The 24,016-nt window shown below is 49.9% G+C and overlaps 1 protein-coding gene across 2 annotated transcripts; it reads right to left on the bottom strand.

The window, feature by feature from the left end:
* Positions 1-4,301: 4,301 nt before the first annotated feature.
* Positions 4,302-24,016, bottom strand: ARPC3 (actin related protein 2/3 complex subunit 3). 2 transcript variants are annotated; one of them, XM_060249434.1, is made up of 7 exons: positions 23,868-24,016; positions 19,500-19,599; positions 16,055-16,131; positions 14,968-15,036; positions 13,761-13,887; positions 8,019-8,113; positions 4,302-4,597 (listed from the first exon to the last, which is right to left on the bottom strand). In XM_060249434.1, the coding sequence occupies exons 1-7, from the start codon at positions 23,871-23,873 to the stop codon at positions 4,535-4,537; spliced, it is 537 nt and encodes a 178-aa protein (XP_060105417.1). In that variant the 5' UTR covers positions 23,874-24,016; the 3' UTR covers positions 4,302-4,534. The 2 variants fall into 2 exon arrangements, with proteins under 2 accessions (XP_060105417.1, XP_060105419.1); XM_060249436.1 differs by lacking the exon at positions 23,868-24,016 and having other exon boundaries at positions 19,500-19,605.

Raw genomic sequence — 24,016 nt, 5'->3', positions numbered from 1 at the left:
CTGGACGCCTTGAACGAACAAAAAGACCTTAATAAGAAAGGGGTAAATAGAGCATGCGCAATAGACGCCCGGCGCTCCTACAGAAAGACTAGCCAAGCGCTTTAATAAACTTCCGGTAAAAATCGAAAGGCGCTATTGGTGGTTTGAGGACGGAAGAAAGCGCCGCTCTCTAACTAGCCGTTCTATAGCCGTATGATAGACAGACAAGCCTGTTTTTTTTAACCGAAAGTAGCTCACCAGACTTCTGTCATGTATCTTTTCCTATCTCTGAGACAAGGATAAGGCAAGGGCGCATGCGCTGAGCGCCTAGCAACTGCTTTAGGCTTATCTAGAAAGATACAGGGTTGATTCAAACATTTGACATTTCTTTAGAAAAGTTTATTTTACTTCATTCAGTTGCACTCTGCCTTTCTCCCCAAGGGGGCTTCCCAAAGTCACTTACGTCGGTCCCCTTCATTTTATCCTAACAATAACCCTGTGAGGTAGGCTAACTGGCCCATGGTCACCCAGACAGCTTCCAGGGCAGAGTGGAGATCCGAACCTGGATCTCCCAGATACTAGTTTAGCACTCTTACCCCTTACACCAGTTCCAGCACTTAAGTTGGGTTTTTTTGCAATTTTGTTAGTGTAGTTTTTATTGTGTGCAATTTTACACAAATTAGGCATGCAATCCCACACTCTGCAGTTTTCCCCCATGACACAAAACTGGACTTTTCCAAGCATAAAGGGCCATAATACCAGAGTCCACTGAATACCATAAGTCCACTGAATAAACAGGGTCTTTCTTCTCAGTGAGCATGAACAGGATCAAGAAAAAAACTTGAAACAGATCCAGATTTACACTGACAGAAAATGCCAAATTAAGAGGAATTTGAACAGAACATTGGTAGATAGCACAGAGCTGTTTTGGACCCTTTTGCTGTTCAGTCGCACAGTTGAGTTCGACTCTTTGCGACCCCATGGACAAAGTCACGCCAGGCCCTCCTGTCTTCCACCATCCTCCGAAGTTTGCTCAAATTCGTGTTTGTTACATCAGTAACACTGGCCAGCCATCTCCTCTTTTGCCATCCCCTTCTTTTGCCTTCTCTTTCCCAGCATCAGGATCTTCTCCAGTGAGTGCTCCCTTCTCATTTTTGGTAGCCAAAGGATTTGAGCTTCAGCATCTGACCTTCCAGGGAACAGTCAGGGTTGATTTCCCTTAGGACCGACTGATTGGATCTTCTTGCAGTCCAAGTGACTCTCAAGAGTCTTCTCCAGCACCACAGCTCAAAAGCATCTGTTCTTCTGCGCTCGGCCTTCCTTATGGTCCAGCTCTTACAGCCATACATTACTACTGGGAATACCATCGCTTTGACTATACGGACTTTTGTTGGCAGGCTGATGTCTCTTCTTTTTATTATACTGCCCAGGTTCGCCATAGCTGTCCTCCCAAGGAGCAAACGTCTTTTAATTTTAGTTTTGGACCCTACAAAAATGCAAATCCCCTTCCCGCCATACTTTTTTAACAGATTAATCCGAATGACAAGCTTCCTCAAGCTTCTCAGAGCTCAACAGATTGCCAGGACCTAAGAAATAGGTAGCGATGGATGGAGGCATAAAAGCCACTAATGTTCCCTCTAAGCTGCAGTCTTGTGAACAAAAATGTTACTTCATGAGCTCCTGGCATCAAAGTTGTGAGCTCCTGCATCAATGAGTGTGCTCCGGGGTCATCCTCCCTGAGGTAAGACAAAAATGTGTGAGCTGGAGGCTAACAATCTGTGAGCTAGCTCATGCGAACTCAGTTTAGAGGGAACGCTGAGGACGAACCTTACTTGTATCTGATCTTTGTTGTGGAATCAGGAAGTTCTGTTTTCCTTTTACTAGTCTCAGTTCAGGATGCAGAATGTATCTAAACGGCAGTTTTTCAAACCCTGTACAGTGCAGTCCTGTACAGAATTACTCTCATCTAAGCCAATTGATTTCAGTTAGTTTAGACAGAAGTAACTGTTCATAGGTTTGCACGGTACATTCAGAAAACCCTTTCCAGAATGATGGGTATGCCGGGAAGATACACCAAGATGGGAAGCCGCGTCAGTCTGTCTGTAACTGTAGAAAAGAGCAAAAGTCCAGGAACACTTGAAAGACTAGCAAAATTTGTGACAGGGGAAGAGCTTTTGTGAGTCTCTGCTAATTTCTTCAGATACAACTAAAATGTGAGTTTATCTGTCCTTATTTATTGGAGAGTGGAGTGATTTCAGATGCCAAATGACAACAGCAGACAAATGAAAATAACAGGCATGATTGGATTAGGTGTGATATGCAGAGGGGTAGTTGGTTCGGAGAGATCAGCACTGGTTAAAAAAAAAACTGGACAGGAAACCTACGTCTCTATTCTGTCCAGGAGGAGGCATTGTCCTGAGCTTCATTATCAGTTGCAATTCAGCAGTCGTTCTTTCTAATCTCCCTTGAAATCCCTTTGTCAAAGGCAGATTAGAAAGAGAGTCTTGAAGGCGCTACTGGATTCTTGCTCTTTGCTACTGACATGCCAAGAAATTTCTCTCCAATTCTGTGGGCCCCCTGAGGTGGTCATAGCTAATGGGCAACGGGGGCAGTTGGGATCTTGGGGGGGGGGGACCCTGACCTTCCACATCCCTACTCCTTCAAGGGAGGGGGGAAGAAGATATTGGAAGATGATATTGGATTTATATCCCGCCCTCCACTCCGAAGAGTCTCAGAGTGGCTCACAATCTCCTTTCCCTTCCTCCCCCACAACAGACACCCTGTGAGCTAGAAGAAGATATTGGATTTATATCCCGCCCTCCACCCCGAAGAGTCTCAGAGTGGCTCACAATCTCCTTTCCCTTCCTCCCCCACAACAGACACCCTGTGAGGTAGATGAAGAGATTGGATTTATATCCCGCCCTCCACCCCGAAGAGTCTCAGAGTGGCTCACAATCTCCTTTCCCTTCCTCCCCCACAACAGACACCCTGTGAGGTGGGTGGGGCTGGAGAGGGCTCTCACAGCAGCTGCCCTTTCAAGGACAACCTCTGCCAGGGCTATGGCTGACCCAAGGCCATTCCAGCAGGTGCAAGTTGGGGAGTGGGGAATCAAACCCGGTTCTCCCAGATAAGAGAGCTATGGCTGACCCAAGGCCATTCCAGCAGCTGCGAGTGGAGGCGTGGGGAATCAAACCCGGTTCTCCCAGATAAGAGACCGCACACTTAACCACTACACCAAACTGGCTCTCCCAGGCAGAATAGGGATATTTCCTGCGAATGGTTGCACCTGTCCCATCTGGGAATCGGGCCTATGGCTTCCAGCAGCAAGTCCCACCCACCTGGCATGGCATGAGAGGATCACTCTTTGCTTGGCTCCAGTGGGGTGTGTGGGTGATAGTCCATGCTGGACTTTTGCCCAAGGCCTCCAAATCACTAAGACTACCCTGGGAACACCTAGAGCAGGGGTGTCAAACTCATTTGTTATGAGGACCAAATCTGACATCAATATGATCTTGTTGGGCCAAGCCATGCTGGGCCGGGCCATGTGTGAACCTATTTAAGATTAGGTAGCCGAGAGATAGACTTTATAAAGGACACATACAAACACCATTAAAGATTTAAAAATATATATATAATAAAACATTAGCACTCATTGGTCTTAAAGGTGCTTTCTTTGTATTTCTCCTGTGGGATCCAGGGAGCTGGGCAAAGCAAGCTCTGGTTCTTTCCTTCTTTCCTCAAGGGATCAGGAGGGGGAGGAGCCTCAGCCAATGGAAGAGAGGCTTGGCTCAGTAGCTCTGCTGCGCGATTGAGAGAGCCTGGCAAAGCAAGCTATTCCCCCCCTTTCACCCCAAAGGAGGAGCCTCAGCCAATGAAGAAAACAGAGGCTTTGCTCTGTAGCTCCTGTGCGATTGAGCAAGCCTCGCAAAGCCAGCTGTGATGCAGAAGGAAGCAAGAGAGAGGGAGAAGGAAGCAGACAACAGCCAGTTGCTCGGGGGCCTGATTGGAGCCCTCCGAGGGCCTGATTCAGCTCTCAAGACACATGTTTGACAACCCTGTCCAATAGTTTGCAGAAGATCCAGGGACCTATGCTTAGGCATAAAGTCAATTCACTGGGGGTAACATGGAAATTGAATGGCAAAGAAAGACTGGTAGCCTGTAAGAAGCATAATTCAGAGAAGATAATCTTTTATTATTGATCTCTCCCCAGAACACAGTCTGGAAAAAAAAAAATCACTGTTCAAATATGGCCACCAGGCACCTCCAAACAGTGGGTTGAAGACACACCTGCAGCTGACAAAGGTAAAGAAAGATGGAAAAAATCGTTAGAAACCAGTTTTTTATTATTATTGTCATCCGTCATTAAGCTCCGGCTCAACAAGAGGTCTTGCACATGATTTTGGTTCCACGTTTCATGCTGTCGGTAGCTTCCCCCCACCCCCCTGCAGAAGCGTGTCGTCTTCTCTCTCAGTAGAAAACGTATATTAAAACAGAGGCAGAGTTGGGTACGACTGGCAGCAAAGTGCTTCAACAAAATGGCTCCTCGGCCTCCTCTTCACTGCCCAGGGCCTGACAGGCTCTTGTTCATGAACTGCCTCTTCACAAAACAGATCCACCACTGCAGGGAGGGGGGGAAAAAAGAGAGAGAGATTTTAAAAAGGAATACAGGAAGAAAGAGTTAAATGTTTTAATTTTGCCTTGTAACTAGACCAGGGGTGGCCAAACTGTGGCCCAGGAGCCACATTTGAGAAGAGAGCCAGCTGATGTAGTGGTTAAGTGTGCGGACTCTTATCTGGGAGAACTGGGTTTGATTCCCCACTCCTCCACTTGCACCTGCTGGCATGGCCTTGGGTCAGCCAGAGCTCTGGCAGAGGTTGTCCTTGAAAGGGCAGCTGCTGTGAGAGCCCTCTCAGCCCTACCCACCTCACAGGGTGTCTGTTGTGGGGGAGGAAGGGAAAGGAGATTGTGAGCCGCTCTGAGACTCTTGAGTGGAGGGCGGAATAAAAATCCAATGTCGTCTTCTTCTTTCACACATATTATGTGGCTCTCAAAGCCCCCACTGCCCTGTTGGCCGGTGGCTTGGAGAAGACATTTCAAGTCAAAGTTGCTTTCTTTCCACCTCTCCCTCCTCCATCTTCCTTCCTTCCTTCCTTCCCTCCCTCCCTCCGGCTCTCAGACATCTGACATTTGGTGTAGTGGTTTGGTGTAGTGGTTAAGTGTGCGGGCTCTTATCTGGGAGAACCGGGTTTGATTCCCCACTCTTCCACTTGCAGCTGCTGGAATGGCCTTGGGTCAGCCATAGCTTTTGCAGAAGTTGTCCTTGAAAGGGCAGCTGCTGTGAGAGCCCTCTCAGCTCCGCCCACCTCACAGGGTGTCTGTTGTGGGGGGAGAAGACATAGGAGATTGTAAGCCACTCTGAGTCTCTGATTCAGAGAGAAGGGTGGGGTATAAATCTGCAGTCTTCTTCTTCATCTTCTTTATTCTATGTGGCTCTTATGTTAACAAGAAGAATTGCAGATTTATACCCCCGCCCTTCTCTCTGAATCAGAGACTCAAAGCGGCTCACAATCTCCTTTAGCTCCTTCCCCCACAACAGACACCCTGTGAGGTGGGTGGGGCTGAGAGGGCTCTCACAGCAGCTGCCCATTCAAGGACAACCTCTGCCAGAGTTATGGCAGACCCAAGGCCATTCCAGCAGGTGCAAATAGAGGAGTGGGGAATCAAACCCAGTTCTCCCAGATAAGAAGAAGAATTGCAGATTTATACCCTGTCCTTCTCCCTGAATCAGAGACTCAGAGTGGCTTACAACCTCCTTTATCTCCTTTCCCCAGTCCTGTCCCCAAACTGATTTTCTACACTAGAAGAAGAATTGCAGATTTATATCCCGCCCTTCACCCTGAATTAGAGAGTCAGAGCAGCTTACAATCTTTCCCCCCAGCAACAGACACCCTGTGAGGTGGGTGGGGCTGAGAGGGCTCTCCCAGAAGCTGCCCTTTCAAGGACAACCTCTGCCAGAGCTATGGCTGACCCAAAGACATCCCAGCAGCTGCAAGCAGAGAAGTGGGGAATCAAACCCGGTTCTCCCAGATAAGAGTCCGCACACTTAAACACGACACCAAACTGGCTCTCAGGAGACAGACACCCTGTGAGGTGGGTGGGGCTGAGATAGCTCTTTTACAGCAGCTGCCCTTCCAAGGAAAACTCCTGCGAGAGCTATGGCTGACCCAAGGCCATTCCAGCTGCTGCAAGTCGAGGAGTAGGGAATAAGAGTCCACGCACTTCACCACGACACCAAACTGGCTCTCTTAAGTAAGTTTGGCCACCCCTGAACTAGACATTATGGGAGACATGACACTACCACTAAAAATGGCATCTCTTTTTAAAATTCTCCCCCCCCACCCCAAATGCCTAATGAAATTCACTTAGGGTTGTCGGTTTCCCCTGACCACGGGTGGTCGATGGGGGGTGGGGGGCAGGGATACCAGATCCAAACTGGGAAATTCCTGGAGGTTTGGGGATGGAGCCCGGGGAGGACGGGGACCTCAGTGGCATCCAATGAAATAGAGCCCAGCCTCCAAAGCCTCTTTTTTCCAGGGGAACTGATCTCTGTCGTTCTGAGGAGCATCCCTGGGTCCCACCTGGAGGCTGGCATCCCTATTTAAATCACGACATGCTCCTCAGCAGGGCTTTTTTGGAAGGGGGGGGGAAAGAAAGCCCAGCAGGAACTAATTTGCATATTAGGCCACACACCCTGGTGTCACCATCATTTCACACAGGGCAGGGGTGGGCAACGGTAGCTCTCCAGACTGTTTTTTGCCTACAGCTCCCATCAGCCCCAGTCAGCATGGCCAATGGCTGGGGCTGATGGGAGCTGTAGGCAAGAAAACATCTGGAGAGCTACCGTTGGCCACCCCTGATATAGGGGGGGGGGGGGGTTTGTAGAAAAAGCCCAGCAGGAATTCATCGACATGTTAGGCCACACCCCCTGACGCCAAGCCCGCCGGAACTGCATTCCCGCTCAAAAAAAGCCCCGCTCCTCAGCATGCTAGAAGTTTCTCTGCTCCTGTTCCACCAATTCAGTGTAGTGCCCTGTGGGGAGGTTTGCTGACGTTGCAAAGGATTGTGGGAGAGCTAGACCCAGCTTCCGTCTTAAAAGACAGTCTTATGTCTTCCATAAACTCTACTGCTGCCCAAATAATTTTTTTTGTTGTTAAAAAGAGGGACAAAACATGCTCTGATAAAGTGGAAAGTGCAAATATTTACTTTGCCATATACCCTACCTTACCCCATTGGCTCAGGGTTCACTGCAATAAGTGTCCACACATGGGACGAACAGAAGACATACACAAAATGGAAGACCATTTTTCTGTAATGAAAGAACCACCCATATTCCTATTCAACCACTAAGATACACAGTGCTAGGCTGCTAAGTTCAACAGCTGCGCCCTCAGGGGGCTTCACCGGTATCCTGTCTAGGGTTGCCGGGTCCAATTCAAGAAATATCTGAGGTCTTTGGGGGTGGAGCCAGGAGACATTGGGGGTGGAGCCAGGAGACATTGGGGGGTGGAGCCAGGAGACATTGGGGGTGGAGCCAGGAGACAGGGTGCGACAAGCATAATTGAACTCCAAAGGGAGTTCTGGCCATCACATTTAAAGGGACCGCACACCTTTTTAAATGCCTTCCTTCCATAGGAAATAATGAAGGATAGAGGCTTCTACCTCAAAAAAACAGCCCTCCCCCCAAACCCCAGATACCCGTGGATCAATTATCTGTTATACCCTATGGAAATCAGTCTCCATAGGGAATAATGGAGAGCCCAGCAGACATTTCCCCCCCACACACACTTTCTGATGATCCTGAGGTGGGGAGAGGGCCTCCAAATCACAGGATCCCCTGCCCCAACTGGAGATTGATAACCCTGATCCTGTCATCTGACAAACTCTGCAGTTCCTTACTTTTAACAAAAGAGAGGAGGCATGGCACTGCCGTTCACTCAGCAGCCTTGAACAGGACCAAAACACGGCGGAGGGCATCTTACCTTGCTAGGCTTGTCGCTCTGGGGATCAAAGACCTTTTCGCAAAGCCTCAGCCCAGTTTCTTGCCTCAGTTGCTGCAGATAAGCCCTCATCACCTCTGAAAACAGAGAGAAACATGCCCAGCTAAGACCAACGATGACGACATTGGATTTATATTCTGCTCTCCACTCAAGAGCCTCAGAGCGGCTCACAATCTCCTTTATCTTCTCCCCCCACAACAGACACCCTGTGAGGTGGTTGGGGCTGAGAGGCTCTCTCAGAAGCTGCCTTTTCAAGGACAACCCTGTGAGAGCTATGGCTGATCCAAGGCCATTCCAGCAGCTGCAAGTGGAGGAGTGCGGAATCAAACCCGGTTCTCCCAGATAAGAGTCCGCACACTTAACCACTACACCAAAATGGCTCTCAGGCGACAGACACCCTGTGAGGTGGGTGGGGCTGAGAGAGCTCTCCCAGAAGCTGCCCTTTCAAGGACAATCTCTGCCAGAGCTATGGCTGACCCAAGGCCATTCCAGCAGCCGCAAGTGGAGGAGTGGAGAATCAAACCCGGTTCTCCCAGATAAGAGAGCTATGGCTGACCCAAGGCCATTCCAGCAGCTTCAAGTGGAGGAGTGGGGGAACCAAACCCGGTTCTCCCAGATAAGAGAGCTATGGCTGACCCAAGGCCATTCCAGCAGCTGTAAGTGGAGGAGTGGAGAATCAAACCCGGTTCTCCCAGATAAGAGTCCGCACACTTAACCACTACACCAAACTGACTCTCAGGAGAGACACTCTGTGAGGTAAGTGGGGCTGAGAGAGCTCTCCCAGCAGCTGCCCTTTCAAGGACAACCTCTGCCAGAGCTCTGGCTGACCCAAGGCCATGCTAGCAGGTACAAGTGGAGGAGTGGGGAATCAAACCCGGTTCTCCCAGATAAGAGTCCGCACACTTCACCACTACACCAAACTGGCTCTCAGTGTGACCATATCACATTCGAGCTTTCGTTCAGTCAGAGCAGCCTCAAGGGGACAAATCCCGTGTTATATATGTTTATTATGGCTACATGCCGCTGAAATGTTAAAGGGCACCCCCCACACACACACACCAAAGCGTAAGGCTGAGGGTGGCCACCCTAGCTTGCCCTGCAGAAGAGACTGCTTTACATTCCATCCTGTGTTGTGGGGGCTCTGGGAAGTTGTTTTTCCTGCTCTCTCGGTTCGTCACTGTGGCATGCTTTCCTAAGCCAGCCTACAGCTATAAGTGCAAGTCGCCCTAGAACAGGGCTGTCGAACTCATTTGTTATGGGGGCCGGATCTGACGTAAATGGGACTTTGGGGGGCCGGGCCATGAGAGTCATAAACTGTAACGCCAAGTAGCGGAGATATAAACTTTATAAAGGACACAGACAAACACAATTAGCCACAGCTTTTTGTTGGGACTCTCTGTCTGGGGCAGTGATGATGCTCTGTATTCTGGTGCTTTGGGGGGGGCGGCACAGTGGGAGGGCTTCTAGTCCCACTGGTGGACCTCTTGATGGCACTTGGGGTTTTTGGCCACTGTGTGACACAGAGTGTTGGACTGGAGGGGCCATTGGCCTGATCCAACATGGCTTCTCTTATGTTCTTATGTGACACAGAGTGTTGGACTGGATGGGCCATTGGCCTGATCCAGCATGGCTTCTCTTATGTTCTTATATGACACAGAGTGTTGGACTGGATGGGCCACTGGCCTGATCCAACATGGCTTCTCTTATGTTCTTATGTGACACAGAGTGTTGGACTGGATGGGCCATTGGCCTGATCCAGCATGGCTTCTCTTATGTTCTTATGTGACACATAGTGTTGGACTGGATGGGCCATTGGCCTGATCCAACATGGCTTCTCTGATGTTCTTATGTGACACAGAGTGTTGGACTGGATGGGCCATTGGCCTGATCCAGCATGGCTTCTCTTATGTTCTTATGTGACACAGAGTGTTGGACTGGATGGGCCATTGACCTGACCCAACATGGCTTCTCTTATGTTCTTATGTGACACAGAGTGTTGGACTGGATGGGCCATTGGCCTGATCCAACATGGCTTCTCTTATGCTCTTATTTTGTATTTCTCCCATGTGATCGAGGGAACTGGGCAAAGGAAGCTCTGGATCTTTTCCTCCCTCCCCAGGGTTGTTCCAAAAGAGCAACAAAAGGTACATTTCAGGAGAGCCAAAAATGTGACTGAAAGATTGGCAACCTCTGTTACATCGTAAGAGCAAAAGAAGAGCCCTCCTGGATTAGACCAACAGTCCATCTAGTGCAGCATCCTGTCTCACACAGTGGCCAACCAGTTCCTCTGCAGGGCCATCAACAAGGTATAGAGGCAGAAGCAATATTAAAGAGCACTGCTGGATCAGATCAGTGAAGGTCCATCTAGTCCAGCATCCTGTCGCACGCAGCAGCCAACAAGGCACAGTCGCTGAGGCCTTCCCCTGAGGTTGCCTCCTGGCTCTAGGCTCCAGAGGATCGGTGCCTCTGAACGTGGAGGTTCCCCATTTACTCACCATGACTAGTAGCTACTGATAGACTTATTCTCCCATGATTCTATGTAATCCCCTTTTAAAGCTGTTTGTTCCTGTGGCGATCCCCGCATCCTCCGGCAGCGAATTCTGCATTTGAATCACTCTTTGTATAAAGCAGTATTCCCTTTTGTCCATCCTGAACCTACTGCTCATCAGTGTCATTAGACGTCCTCGAGTTCTAGTCTCTCAGGAGGAGGAGGAGAAAGGTTCTGTTTGCCAACTCTCTATGCTCCATGCATAACATAATGAAATGCAGAGTGACCCCCATTAAAATGTTTTTTTTAGAAAAAAGGACAAGGTAGTCCCCTGTGCAAGCACCAGTCGTTTCCAACTCTGGGGTGACGTTGCTTTCACAGCAGACTTTTTACAGGGTGGTTCACCATTGCCTTCCCCAGTCCTCTACACTTTCCCCCCAGCAAGGAAAGGAAAGGTCCCCTGCGCAAGCACCAGTCGTTTCCGACTCTGGGGTGATGTTGCTTTCACAATGTTTTCATGGCAGACTTTTTACAGGGTGGTTTGCCATTGCCTTCCTCAGTCCTCTACACTTTTCCCCCAGCAAGGAAAGGAAAGGTCCCCCGTGCAAGCACCAGTTGTTTCTGACTCTGGGGTGACGTCGCATCACAACGTTTTCATGGCAGACTTTTTAACGGGGTGGTTTGCCATTGCCTTCCCCAGTCCTCTACACTTTCCCCCCAGCAAGCTGGGTCCTCGTTTTACCGACCTCGGAAGGATGGAAGGCTGAGTCAACCTTGAGCCAGCTACCTGAACTCAGCTTCCACCGGGTTCGAGCTCAGGTCGTGTGAGCAGAGTTTAGGACTGCAGTACTGCAGCTTTAGCGCTCTGAGCCACGGGGCTCTATGCTTATTATACTGTATTATACCGTATGCTTATTATAGCAGACGACAGTTAACACCCTGTATTCTGAACATGAGGAATCTTACAAAGATTTTTCAAAGGCAGCCTTATCGGATTGAACGCACAGCCTAATGGCTGACTGTAAAGCAAACACATGGGGTCTTCTTGAGCAGTGTTCCCTCTAAGCTGAGTTAGCATTTAGATATTGGATTTATATCCCGCCCTCCACTCCGAAGAGTCTCAGAGCGGCTCACAATCTCCTTTACCTTCCTCCCCCACAACAGACACCCTGTGAGGTAGATGAAGATATTGGATTTATATCCCGCCCTCCACCCCGAAGAGTCTCAGAGCAGCTCACAATCTCCTTTCCCTTCCTCCCCCACAACAGACACCCTGTGAGGCAGATGAAGATATTGGATTTATATCCCGCCCTCCACTCCGAAGAGTCTCAGAGCGGCCTACAATCTCCTTTCCCTTCCTTCCCCACAACAGACACCCTGTGAGGTAGATGAAGATATTGGATTTATATCCCGCCCTCCACTCCGAAGAGTCTCAGAGCGGCCTACAATCTCCTTTCCCTTCCTTCCCCACAACAGACACCCTGTGAGGCAGATGAAGATATTGGATTTATATCCCGCCCTCCACTCCGAAGAGTCTCAGAGCGGCCTACAATCTCCTTTCCCTTCCTTCCCCACAACAGACACCCTGTGAGGTAGATGAAGATATTGGATTTATATCCCGCCCTCCACTCCGAAGAGTCTCAGAGCGGCCTACAATCTCCTTTCCCTTCCTTCCCCACAACAGACACCCTGTGAGGCAGATGAAGATATTGGATTTATATCCCGCCCTCCACTCCGAAGAGTCTCAGAGCGGCCTACAATCTCCTTTCCCTTCCTTCCCCACAACAGACACCCTGTGAGGTAGATGAAGATATTGGATTTATATCCCGCCCTCCACTCCGAAGCGTCTCAGAGGGGCTCACAATCTCCTTTACCTTCCTCCCCCACAACAGACACCCTGTGAGGTAGATGAAGATATTGGATTTATATCCCGCCCTCCACCCCGAAGAGTCTCAGAGCAGCTCACAATCTCCTTTCCCTTCCTCCCCCACAACAGACACCCTGTGAGGCAGATGAAGATATTGGATTTATATCCCGCCCTCCACTCCGAAGAGTCTCAGAGCGGCCTACAATCTCCTTTCCCTTCCTTCCCCACAACAGACACCCTGTGAGGTAGATGAAGATATTGGATTTATATCCCGCCCTCCACTCCGAAGAGTCTCAGAGCGGCCTACAATCTCCTTTCCCTTCCTTCCCCACAACAGACACCCTGTGAGGCAGATGAAGATATTGGATTTATATCCCGCCCTCCACTCCGAAGAGTCTCAGAGCGGCCTACAATCTCCTTTCCCTTCCTTCCCCACAACAGACACCCTGTGAGGTAGATGAAGATATTGGATTTATATCCCGCCCTCCACTCCGAAGAGTCTCAGAGCGGCCTACAATCTCCTTTCCCTTCCTTCCCCACAACAGACACCCTGTGAGGCAGATGAAGATATTGGATTTATATCCCGCCCTCCACTCCGAAGAGTCTCAGAGCGGCCTACAATCTCCTTTCCCTTCCTTCCCCACAACAGACACCCTGTGAGGTAGATGAAGATATTGGATTTATATCCCGCCCTCCACTCCGAAGCGTCTCAGAGGGGCTCACAATCTCCTTTCCCTTCCTCCCCCACAACAGACACCCTGTGAGGTAGATGAAGATATTGGATTTATATCCCGCCCTCCATTCGGAAGAGTCTCAGAGCGGCTCACAATCTCCTTTCCCTTCCTCCCCCACAACAGACACCCTGTGAGGTGGGTGGGGCTGGAGAGGGCTCTCCCAGCAGCTGCCCTTTCAAGGACAACCTCTGCCAGAGCTATGGCTGACCCAAGGCCATTCCAGCAGGTGCAAGTGGAGGAGTGGGGAATCAAACCCGGTTCTCCCAGATAAGAGTCCGCACACTTAACCACTACACCAAACTGGCTCTCCATGAGCTAGCACACAATTTTTTAGCCTCCAGCTCACACATTTTTGTCTCAGCTCAGGAAAAATGGCCCCAGAGCAAACTAATTGATGCAGTAGCTCACCACTTGAATGCCAGTCGCTCACAAAGCATCATTTTTGCTCACAAGACTTTACAGCTTAGAGGGAACATTGGTCCTGGGGGTCTTGGGCTTATTATACAACTGTGTTTACTCAGAAGTAAAGCCCCCTGACTCCAGTGGGACTTGCTTCCAGGAAAGCACGTGCAGGATTGCAATTTGGCCCCCGCGTGTCGATCGAAGCCGACGGATCTGCTGAGAACACTCCTCACCGTCTTCCTGCTTGTTGCTGGGCCTGGCGTAGAGAGCGTTGAGTGGGAATCCCGGCTCTCCAGGGATGGGGAAGTTTGTGATTCCGAGGGTGTACATTTCTTTCTCCCCTTGGCCTTTGGAGTTACACTGGAAATGAAGGAAGCACAGGCAAGAGTGATACCCTCCCTTCAGGGAAAAAAAGAGATGCGAGCAGAAGCATGCACCCTTAAGAACATAAGAGGAGCCATGTTGGAACAGCCAGGGGCCCACCCAGTCCAACACTCTTGTGTCACACAGTGGCCAAAACCCAGCTACCATCAGGAGGTCCATCAGTGGGGCCAGAACTCCAAAAGCCCTTCCCCTGTGGCCTGCCGAGCACCACGAAGACAGAGCATCACTGCCCCAGACAGAGCGTGACTGATAGACACTGATGGACCTCAGCTCCATATGTTTATCCAGTACCCTCTTGAAGCTGGCTATAAGAACATAAGAGAAGCCATGCTGGATCAGGCCAATGGCCCAACCGGTCCTACACTCTTGTGTCACACAGTGGCCAAAAAACCAGGTGCCATCAGGAGGTCCACCAGTGGGGCCAGAACTCCAGCCCTCTCACTCTTGCCTCCCCAACTACCAAGAATACAGAGCATCACTGCCCCAGACAGAGTGTTTCGTCTATATCTTGTGGCTAATAGCCGCTCATGGAGCTCTGCTCCATATGTTTATCCAATCCCCTCTTGAAGCTGTCTGTGCTTGTAGCTGCCGCCACTTTCTATGGCAGTGAATTCCAAATGTTAATTACTCTTTGGGTGAAGAAGGACTTCCTTTCATCTGTTCTAAGCTTACTGCTCATCAATTTCATTGAGTGCTCATGAGTTCTTGTATTGTGAGAAAGGGAGTAAAGTACTTCTTTTTGTATCTTTATCCCGTGCATAATTTTGTAAATCTCTAACATGTCAACCCTCGGTCATTGTTTCTCCATGCTAAAGAGCCCTGACCTCTTTAACTTTTCTTCATAGGGAAAGTGTTCCACCCCCTTAACCATTTTAGTTGTCCTTTTCTGCAACTTTTCCAGTGTCTCTCTCAAGCGACTGAGTTTAGCCCATATATTTTTTCCAAGATCTCTGTCTCCTGTTTAATAGGAGCTCTGTTAGGTACGGATGGAGAACACATTTCTACCTCTTTTTTGTTTTGTTTTATGCAGCTGAGTTTGCAACTCTGCTCGGTTACCTTTTGCAGCTTTTTCAAGCATTCGGAGATGTAGAGGGTGATGTAGATCAAAGTTCGGTCAGCTTCATTCTAGAAAGTAAAACAATAAATAAACAGGAAGCAAAACCAACACAGCCACCTTCAGCTCACGATCCGACTTTATCTCTCTTTCCCTGGAAATTCCACCCCCAACCTACCCCCAGCTGCAAAGGAGAATCCCAGGTTAGGAATTCACAATAGCTGAGAAACAGATAAAAGGGTGGGAATTAGGCACGAACCTGCCCTTGATGGGGGAGAAGCAGTCCCTTTTAATTCGCAATGCACCACCCGTATTTTCATTGTACTTATATCAGCAATTTTTAGAAGAAGACCACAGATTTATATCCTGCCCTTCTCTCTGAATCAGAGTCTCAGAGTGGCTCACAATCTCCGTTATCTTCCTCCCCCACAACAGACACCCTGTGAGGTGGGTGAGGCCAAGAGAGCTCTCCCAGAAGCTGCCCTTTCAAGGACAACTCCTATGAGAGCTACAACTGACCCAAGGCCATTCCAGCAGCTGCAACTGGAGGTGGGGAATCAAACCCGGTTCTTCCAGGTAAGAGTCCACGCACTTCACCACCACACCAAACTGGCTCTACACCAAACTAAGCTGCTGCTGCCACCATCCTCCTGGAATCAACCTAACGCCATACTGGCCTAGCGAACGTCTTACAGAAGAAGAAGAAGAAGATATTGGATTTATATCCCGCCCTCCACTCCGAAGAGTCTCAGAGCGGCTCACAATCTCCTTTCCCTTCCTCCCCCACAACAGACACCCTGTGAGGTAGATGAAGATATTGGATTTATATCCCGCCCTCCACTCCGAAGAGTCTCAGAGCAGCTCACAATCTCCTTTACCTTCCTCCCCCACAACAGACACCCTGTGAGGTGGGTGGGGCTGGAGAGGGCTCTCACAGCAGCTGCCCTTTCAAGGACAACCTCTGCCAGAGCTCTGGCTGACCCAAGGCCATTCCAGCAGGTGCAAGTGGAGGAGTGGGGAATCAAACCCGGTTCTCCCAGATAAGAGTCCGCACACTTAACCACTACACCAAACAGCTGAAGTCCTTACCTTGATTTCGTAATTTTTAAAGAAGACATTTGCTTTGAAGTAGTAGATGGCTTCATCGATAATGTCTGTGTCTTTGGCTGCCGAAAGGGAGAGGGAAAATGTTACTTGGAAGACTCAAGGAAGGAAGGAACAGGTCCCCTAAGAGACATGAAGCTGCCTGCACACCAAGGTAGGTGCCTTAAGGAAGAACAGTTTGGTCACATGAACGTTTCCTCAGAAGTATTTGCCGCTGAATTCTGGGAGACTTGCACCCCAATAAACACGTCAGGACCAGCGTTCCCTCTACGCCGAGTTAATGTGAGCTAGCGCACAGATCTTTGGCCTCCGGCTCACCCATTTTTGTCTTAGCTCGGGAAAAAGGGCTCCAGAGCACACTAATTTAGGCAACAGCTCACCACTTCAATGCCAGAAGCTCACAAAGTAGAATTTTTGCTCGCAAGACTCCATGGCTTAGAGGAAACATTGGTCAGGACTGAATGAATCTTAAATTGATTAACAGCACTAGGAAGATTCATAAAGAGGTCTTGGAGGAAAGGAGAGATGTCCAGTACATACATTGGTCATCTCAGAAAGTCTAAGGCACTGCTGAAGACTTCATGCAGATCTTTGACCCCGTGGGTCAGGAGATGAGTTCAGGTTCCTTGGTAGAAAATCAAAACTGGGCACCACAAATGCATACTGGCTTAGATCTGCCTTTTCTGGGGAGTCCTGTTCACCAAACCTTGCACGTCTCACTGCTAGTATGGAACACTTTTCCTATGAAGAAAGGTTAAAACGCTTGGGGCTCTTTAGTTTGGAGAAACGTCGACTGCGGGGTGACATGATAGAGGTTTACAAGATTATGCATGGGATGGAGAAAGGAGAGAAAGAAGTCCTTTTCTCCCTTTCTCACAATACAAGAACACATGGGCACTCAACGAAATTGCTGAGCAGTCGGGTTAGAACGGATAAAAGGAAGTCCTTCTTCATTAACATGTGGAATTCACTGCCACAGGAGGTGGTGGCGGCTACAAGCATAGCCAGCTTCAAGAAGGGGTTGGATAAAAATATGGAGCAGAGGTCCATCAGTGGCTATTAGCCACAGTGTGTGTGTGTGTGTGTGTGTGTGTGTGTGTATATATATATATATATATATGAACATAAGAGAAGCCATGTTGGATCAGGCCAATGGCCCATCCAGTCCAACACTCTGTGTCACACAGTGGCAAAAAATGTTATACATACACACACACTGTGGCTAATAGCCACTGATGGACCTCTGCTCCATATTTTTATCTAAACCCCTCTTGAAGGTGGCTATGCTTGTGGCCGCCACCACCTCCTGTGGCAGTGAATTCCACATGTTAATCACCCTTTGGGTGAAGTATAAATATAAATTTTATATAAAGAATATAAATTTTTGGCCACTGTTTGATACAGAGTGTTGGACTGGAGGGGCCATTGGCCTGATCCAACATGGTTTCTCTTATGTTCTAGTGGCTCAATACCGATTCTTACAGGGGAGAAAACACCAACATCTACAGTGCTGTTTCAGATGTTCTCAAAGGGTTTGTTGCTTTGAAGTTGTTGAGAGCTCAGCGCTTGCAAGATGAGATTGTGTCTGCCCTGTCCGGAAGAAGCTGGGGAAATATGGGAGACTTTGTGCTTTGCAAAGGAAGAACAACGTTATGGGGGGCGAAGGGGGTGACGTCTTTTGATTTGGGCTGAGCCGGTCACGTGGACACACGAAGCCGCTTTATACCGAATCGGACCCCTGGTAAATCAAAGTCAGAACCGTCTATTCAGACTGGCCATGGCTCTCCAGGGTCTCGGGCGGAGGCCTTTCCTATCACCCGTTGCCCGATCAAGGTCAGCACGGAGCTTCAAAAAAGACAAATCGGCGGGTCCTAAATCATACCAAGCCTGAACTCTCCCTAGGAGCTTAAATGACTAAATGCAGGCTATAGTACTTTGGTCACATTATGAGAAGACAAGAGTCACTGGGGAAGACAATCATTATAGAATCATAGAGTTGGAAGGGGCCTCCGGAGGCATCTAGTCCAATCCTTTGTGCAATGCAGGAACTTCACAAATACCACCACCCCACACACATGCACACATCCCCACTGACCCCTGCTCCATGCTCAGAAGATGGCAAAAGCCTCCAGGATCTCTGGCCAAACTGGAGCAGTTTCATTCTAGAAACAGCAGAAAGCAGCAGAAAAAAGGGCAAGCCCCAACATGAAATGGATGGACTCGGTCGAGGAAGCCACGAGGGCCCTCAGGTTGCAAGACCTGAGCAACGCTGCAAACGAGAGGACACGCTGGAGGGAGTGAATTCATAGGGCTGCCACCAATCGGAAATGACCTGAGGGCACTTAGCACCGAGATACGCCTTACCTGATCCTCAGCTGGAGACACTGGGAATTGAACCTGGGATTTTCTGCATGCCAAACAGAACATATGAAGCTGCCTTATACTGAATCAGACCCTGCCTGGGTCCATCAAAGTCAGTATTGTCTACTCAGACTGGCAGCGGCTCTCCAGGGTCTCAAGCTGAGGTTTTTGGACCCTTTTTTTGGAGATGCCAGGGATTGAACCTGGGACCTTCTGCTTACCAAGCAGATGCTCTACCACTGAGCCACCGTCCCTCCCCAAGCTCTGCTGTTAAGCCACAGCCTCTCTCAAATCTGGAGGAGTACTTTTTTTTTTTGTAATTTTGTATATTTTAGAGGGTGTGTGTGTGCGCACACGCAGCTGGAAGTCACATTGACCTACAGGGGGCCTGGAGGATATTCAGAGAGGTGGCTGAATAGAGCCTGCCCCCACCTCCTGCTTGGGTATTTCAAAGGCAGTCTCCCATCCAAGTACTAACCACAGTCAGCTGTGTTTAGCTTCTGAGTTTTGAAATGATCAGGCTTGCCTGGGCTATCCAGGTCAGGGCCCAAATCTAGAACAGAACTCTGACAGGCAGTGGCTCTCCGGATTTTTTTGTAATTTTGTATATTTTAGAGGGGGGGGGGGGTGTGCGCACGTGCAGCTGAAAGTCACATTGACCTACAGGGGGCCTGGAGGATATTCAGAGAGGTGGCTGAATAGAGCCTGCCCGCACCTCCTGACTGGGTATTTCAAAGGCAGTCTCCCATCCAAGTACTAACCACAGTCAGCCGTGTTTAGCTTCTGAGTTTTGACACGATCGGGGCTTGCCTGGGCTATCCAGGTCAGGGCCGAAATCTGGAGCAGAACTTTGACAGGCAGCGGCTCTCCGGATTTTCACACAGAAAACTTTTTTTCCCCCTGACCCTCGCTCCAAGAGGCCCTTTCCCAGGAGATGCCAGCCGCTGAACTTTGCATGTGGAAAGCAGCTGACTCCCCCTCGCGCCTCACTGTAGACATTTCAAGGCTGCAAAGAACACAGACGAGAGTCGCAGCGAAGGTCTCTTTCCAGAGCGCTGTCCAAACTTACTTTCTCTGGGCGCGGGACCCTTGAACTGACTTCTAATGGGTAGCAAGGCCATGTTGCCGATCAGTTTGGTGTCCGAATCCATCAGCGTCGAGTGATAGGCCTGCATCAGAGAAGAAGAAGGTACTGGATTTATATCCCACCCTTCGCTCTTAATCTCCAGCTAAGAGTGGCTCGCAATCTCCTTTATCTTCCTCCCCCACAACAAACACCCCGTGAGCAATAAAGGAGGGACGGTGGCTCAGTGGTAGAGCATCTGCTTGGGAAGCAGAAGGTCCCAGGTTCAATCCCCGGCATCTCCAAAAAAGGGTCCAGGCAAATAGGTGTGAAAAACCTCAGCTTGAGACCCTGGAGAGCCGCTGCCAGTCTGAGTAGACAATACTGACTTTGATGGACCAAAGGTTGATTCAGTAGAAGGCAGCTTCATATATGTTCATATAATGTTCCCTCTAAGCTGAGTTAGTGTGAACTAGCTCCCTCTAAGCTGTGGAGTCTTGTGAGCAAGAATTCTACTTCATGAGCTACTGGCAGGCCTCAGATTCAGCAGGAGCTCACAGGAGCTCAGCTCCTGAACCTTTCTGAGGGTTCCCCCTCCTCCTCCCCACCTACTTTGTCCACTGAATAGGAGGTGCAGCTGCATAACAATTCCTGGATGAGCTCCACCACCTATTTTTCTACAAAACATAGAATTAAAGTTGTGAGCTCCTGGCATTAAAGTGGTGAGCTTCTGCATAAATTATTGTGCTCTGGGATCGTCCTTCCTGAGCCAAGACAAAAATTTGGGGAGCGACGGTGGCTTAGTGGTAGAGCATCTGCTTGGGAAGCAGAAGGTCCCTGGCTACTGGCATTAGAGTTGTGAGCTCCTGCATCACTTATTGTGCTCTGGGGTCATCCTTCCTAAGCTAAGATAAAAAAAACTATGCGCTAGCTCACACTAACTCAGCGTAGAGGGAAACACTGCTCACAAAGTAGAATTTTTGCTCACAAGACTCCGCAGCTTAGAGGGAACGTTGCCTGTGAGGTGGGTGGGACTGAGAGAGCTCTGACAGATGCTGCCTTTTCAAGGACAACTCTGCCAGAGCTACGGTTGACCAAAGGCCATTCCAGCAGCTGCAAGTGGAGGAGTGGGGAATCAAACCCGGTTCTCCCGGACGAGAGTGCGCGCACTGAACCACTACACCAAAGAGGAAGGGTTGTCAGCAACCAAAAGACCATGACATCAAGAGGAGCAGCTAATGCATTTTGCCGTTCTCCTGCAAACGCACTGAGGGAGAGAGACAAAGCTGCCCTTCCGCTGGCCCTCAGTTCTCAGTCAAAAAAAGTCAAGGACTGCAAGGCAAGAAGGAAGAATCGGCAGCTGCAGCCCCTGGGCCAAGGCCGGTCTGGGTACCATCTTAAGGCTTCCATCTCTCTTGCCAAGAAGAGGCAGCCTACAAGAAGGACTAGGGAGGAAAAGAGGAGGAAGAGGAGGGGACTGGAGTTATACCCCGCCCTTCACTGAGCGTCTCATACAATCTCCTTTCCTCTCCTCTCCCTACAAGAGATACCCAGTAAGGCAGGTAGGATTGAGAGAGCTCTTTTGCGAGCTGCTCTTTCAGGAGCTGTGACTGGCCCAAGGTCACACCAGCAGCTGCATGGGGAGGAGGAGGAGGGAATCAAACCTGGTTCTCCCAGGTTAGAGTCTGTGCTCTTAAGCACTACACTACAACAAGATGAATGAGAGGGGAAAGACACCGCAAGGGCTGTAGGAGGCAGTGTTGTGCACCGGCTGCAACGTCACACCAGGACCTGTTGGACTTGGGTTCAAATCCCTCCCCTCCATGCCTGGAATCCCTCTGAATGACCTTGAGCCAGACACACCTTCTCCACCCAACCTACCTGGCCAGGGGTGTCGTGAGGATGAGCTGGGGAAATGAACGATGCGCCCCACACCAAGCTTCTCAGAGGAAAGGAGAGAGAAAAGCGTGTAGCTGGATAGTGGCGGCTATGCAGTAGCCCAGGGGTGTGGGAGTCCTGCGCCACCTCCCTCAAGTGCAGCCACGGACCAGCTGAGAGGGAGACCCGTGGCTCCCACACCTGCTTCTAGGCAGGATCAAGCCCACCTCCACCGAGCAAGTCATACAAAGCGTTGCATTGGGGAGTCCAAGGCAAGCGGCCCTTAAAGGAGCTGCAGAGGCATTTAGGTCACTCAGGCAAGTGAGCCAAGCTACATTCCGACCCGCCCACCAGCAGCATAATAAGCCCGTCTTTTAGCAGAAGAAATGGGGCTGGGGTGACTTACAAGGAAGCAAAGGGCAAACGACCCAGACCCCTATCCGGACTAGGGTGGCCCTTGAATAACCTCCAACAAAGATTTTTTTTTAGATCGGAGCAATGTTCCCTCTAAGCTGCAGTCTTGTGAGCAAAAATTCTACGTTGTGAGCTATTGGCATTAAAGTTGTGAGCTCCTGGCATTAAAGTGGCGAGCGGCTGCATAAATTAGTGTGCTCTGGGATCGTCCTTCCTGAGCCAAGACAAAAATTTGTGAGCTGGAGGCTAAAAATCTGTGAGCTGGCTCACGCTAACTCAGCTTAGAAGAAGAAGATGATATTGGATTTATATCCCGCCCTCCACTCCGAAGAGTCTCAGAGCGGCTCACAATCTCCTTTCCCTTCCTCCCCCCCCCCCCCACAACAGACACCCTGTGAGGTAGATGAAGATATTGGATTTATATCCCGCCCTCCACTCCAAAGAGTCTCAGAGCGGCTCACAATCTCCTTTCCCTTCCTCCCCCACAACAGACACCCTGTGAGGTAGATGAAGATATTGGATTTATATCCCGCCCTCCACTCCGAAGAGTCTCAGAGCGGCTCACATATGGACATATGAAGCTGCCTTCTACTGAATCAGACCCCCTTGCTCCATCAAAGTCAGTATTGTCTACTCAGACTGGCAGCGGCTCTCCAGGGTCTCAAGCTGAGGTTTTTCACACTTATTTGCCTGGACCCTTTTTTGGAGATGCCAGGGATTGAACCTGGGACCTTCTGCTTACCAAGCAGATGCTCTACCACTGAGCCATCGTCCCTCACAATCTTCTTTACCCTCCTTCTCCATAACAGACACCCTGTGAGGTGAGCGGGGCTGGAGAAGCCTCTCACAGCAGCTGCCCTTTCAAGGACAACCTCTGCCAGAGCTATGGCTGACCCAAGGCCATCCCAGCAGGTGCAAGTGGAGGAGTGGGGAATCAAACCCGGTTCTCCCAGATCAGAGTCCGCACACTTAACCACTACATCAAACTGGCGTAGAGGGAACGCTGGAAAGGAGGTGTTGAAATGTTGAACCGACTTAGGGAATTCTCTGCCAAAAGATGCAGGGATGGCTACTAGTGTACAGGAAAGGAAAAGAAAGGTCCCCTATGCAAGCAGCAGTCGTTTCCGACTCTGGGGTGACGTTGCTTTCACAACGTTTTCACAGCAGACTTTTTACGGGGTGGTTTGCCATCGACTGGGGAAGGCAATGGCAAACCACCCCGTAAAAAGTCTGCCGTGAAAATGTGAAAGCAATGTCACCCCACAGTCGGAAACGAATGGTGCTTGCGCAAGGGGACCTTCCCTTTCCTTGTTAGTCGTGCTGGTTCAATGGAACCTCCATGTTCAGAGGCACTCGCACCCCTAAAGATCAGGCACAAAAGGCGAGATCCGCAGAAGACAGCTCTTGACTTCAAGCCCCGGGTTGGGGTCTCCTCAAGCTACCCAGATGACTTTTGCGAGAAAATAAGATGCTGGACCAGAGAAACCTTTGCTCTCCTCCAGAAGGGCTTTCCCGACAGATCTCAAACGCTGCTTCGAAACAGCTACTTTAAAAAAATTATTTGACAAAGCATCCTATTTTTCTGTGCTCTGCATCTGAACGAGCTTATGGAAGATTACGCAGAGGCACTTGCATCTAGAAACCCACCCACGTTTGGAAGGGGGTGGGGGGAGGACAGATTGTGTCCCAGGTCTGGTATCAACGCTGCTTATGTGTAACTATGGCCATATAAGGAAGTTCCCCTTTCCCCGCAAGACTGTCTTTAAGGAGGTGAGAAACTGGCGTGTGCACAACCCTCTACGTATTTTGTGTCCTTCTATGCTACCTGTGTATCATTCTGCAGGACGATAGATGGGCTTTAGTTTTACATGGGCTTTAGTTTAAAGCACGGGGGGAGGCTGGGCTGGCCGGCATGGATCTCAGAAAGGAAGCAAAGACAAATCAATCCATCAATGGCAGCTCCTTTCATCTCTTCCCTCCAGGCCCAGCATCTCTAACCGCATTTCCTGCTTTTTTCTCCGACCAGCAACGCACCCACCCACCCCCGGACCAACCCAAATGCATGCAGATCCTTGGCCTCACCGGCATGTTGAGCGGCTGCAGTCCGACCGATCCGAGGCTAAGGCGGCGAAGTCCCCCTTCCAGCTAGCAAAACAGCCGATCTTGCAACCGGGCAACCCCCTTCCTGTTCCACCCAAAGCAGGAAGTGAGAGAGAGGCCAGGCGTGGGGG

This window comes from Heteronotia binoei, chromosome 11 (assembly GCF_032191835.1).
Source record: "Heteronotia binoei isolate CCM8104 ecotype False Entrance Well chromosome 11, APGP_CSIRO_Hbin_v1, whole genome shotgun sequence".
Classification (NCBI taxonomy): Eukaryota; Metazoa; Chordata; class Lepidosauria; order Squamata; family Gekkonidae; genus Heteronotia; species Heteronotia binoei.
This window is presented reverse-complemented; position numbering and strand designations above follow the sequence as displayed.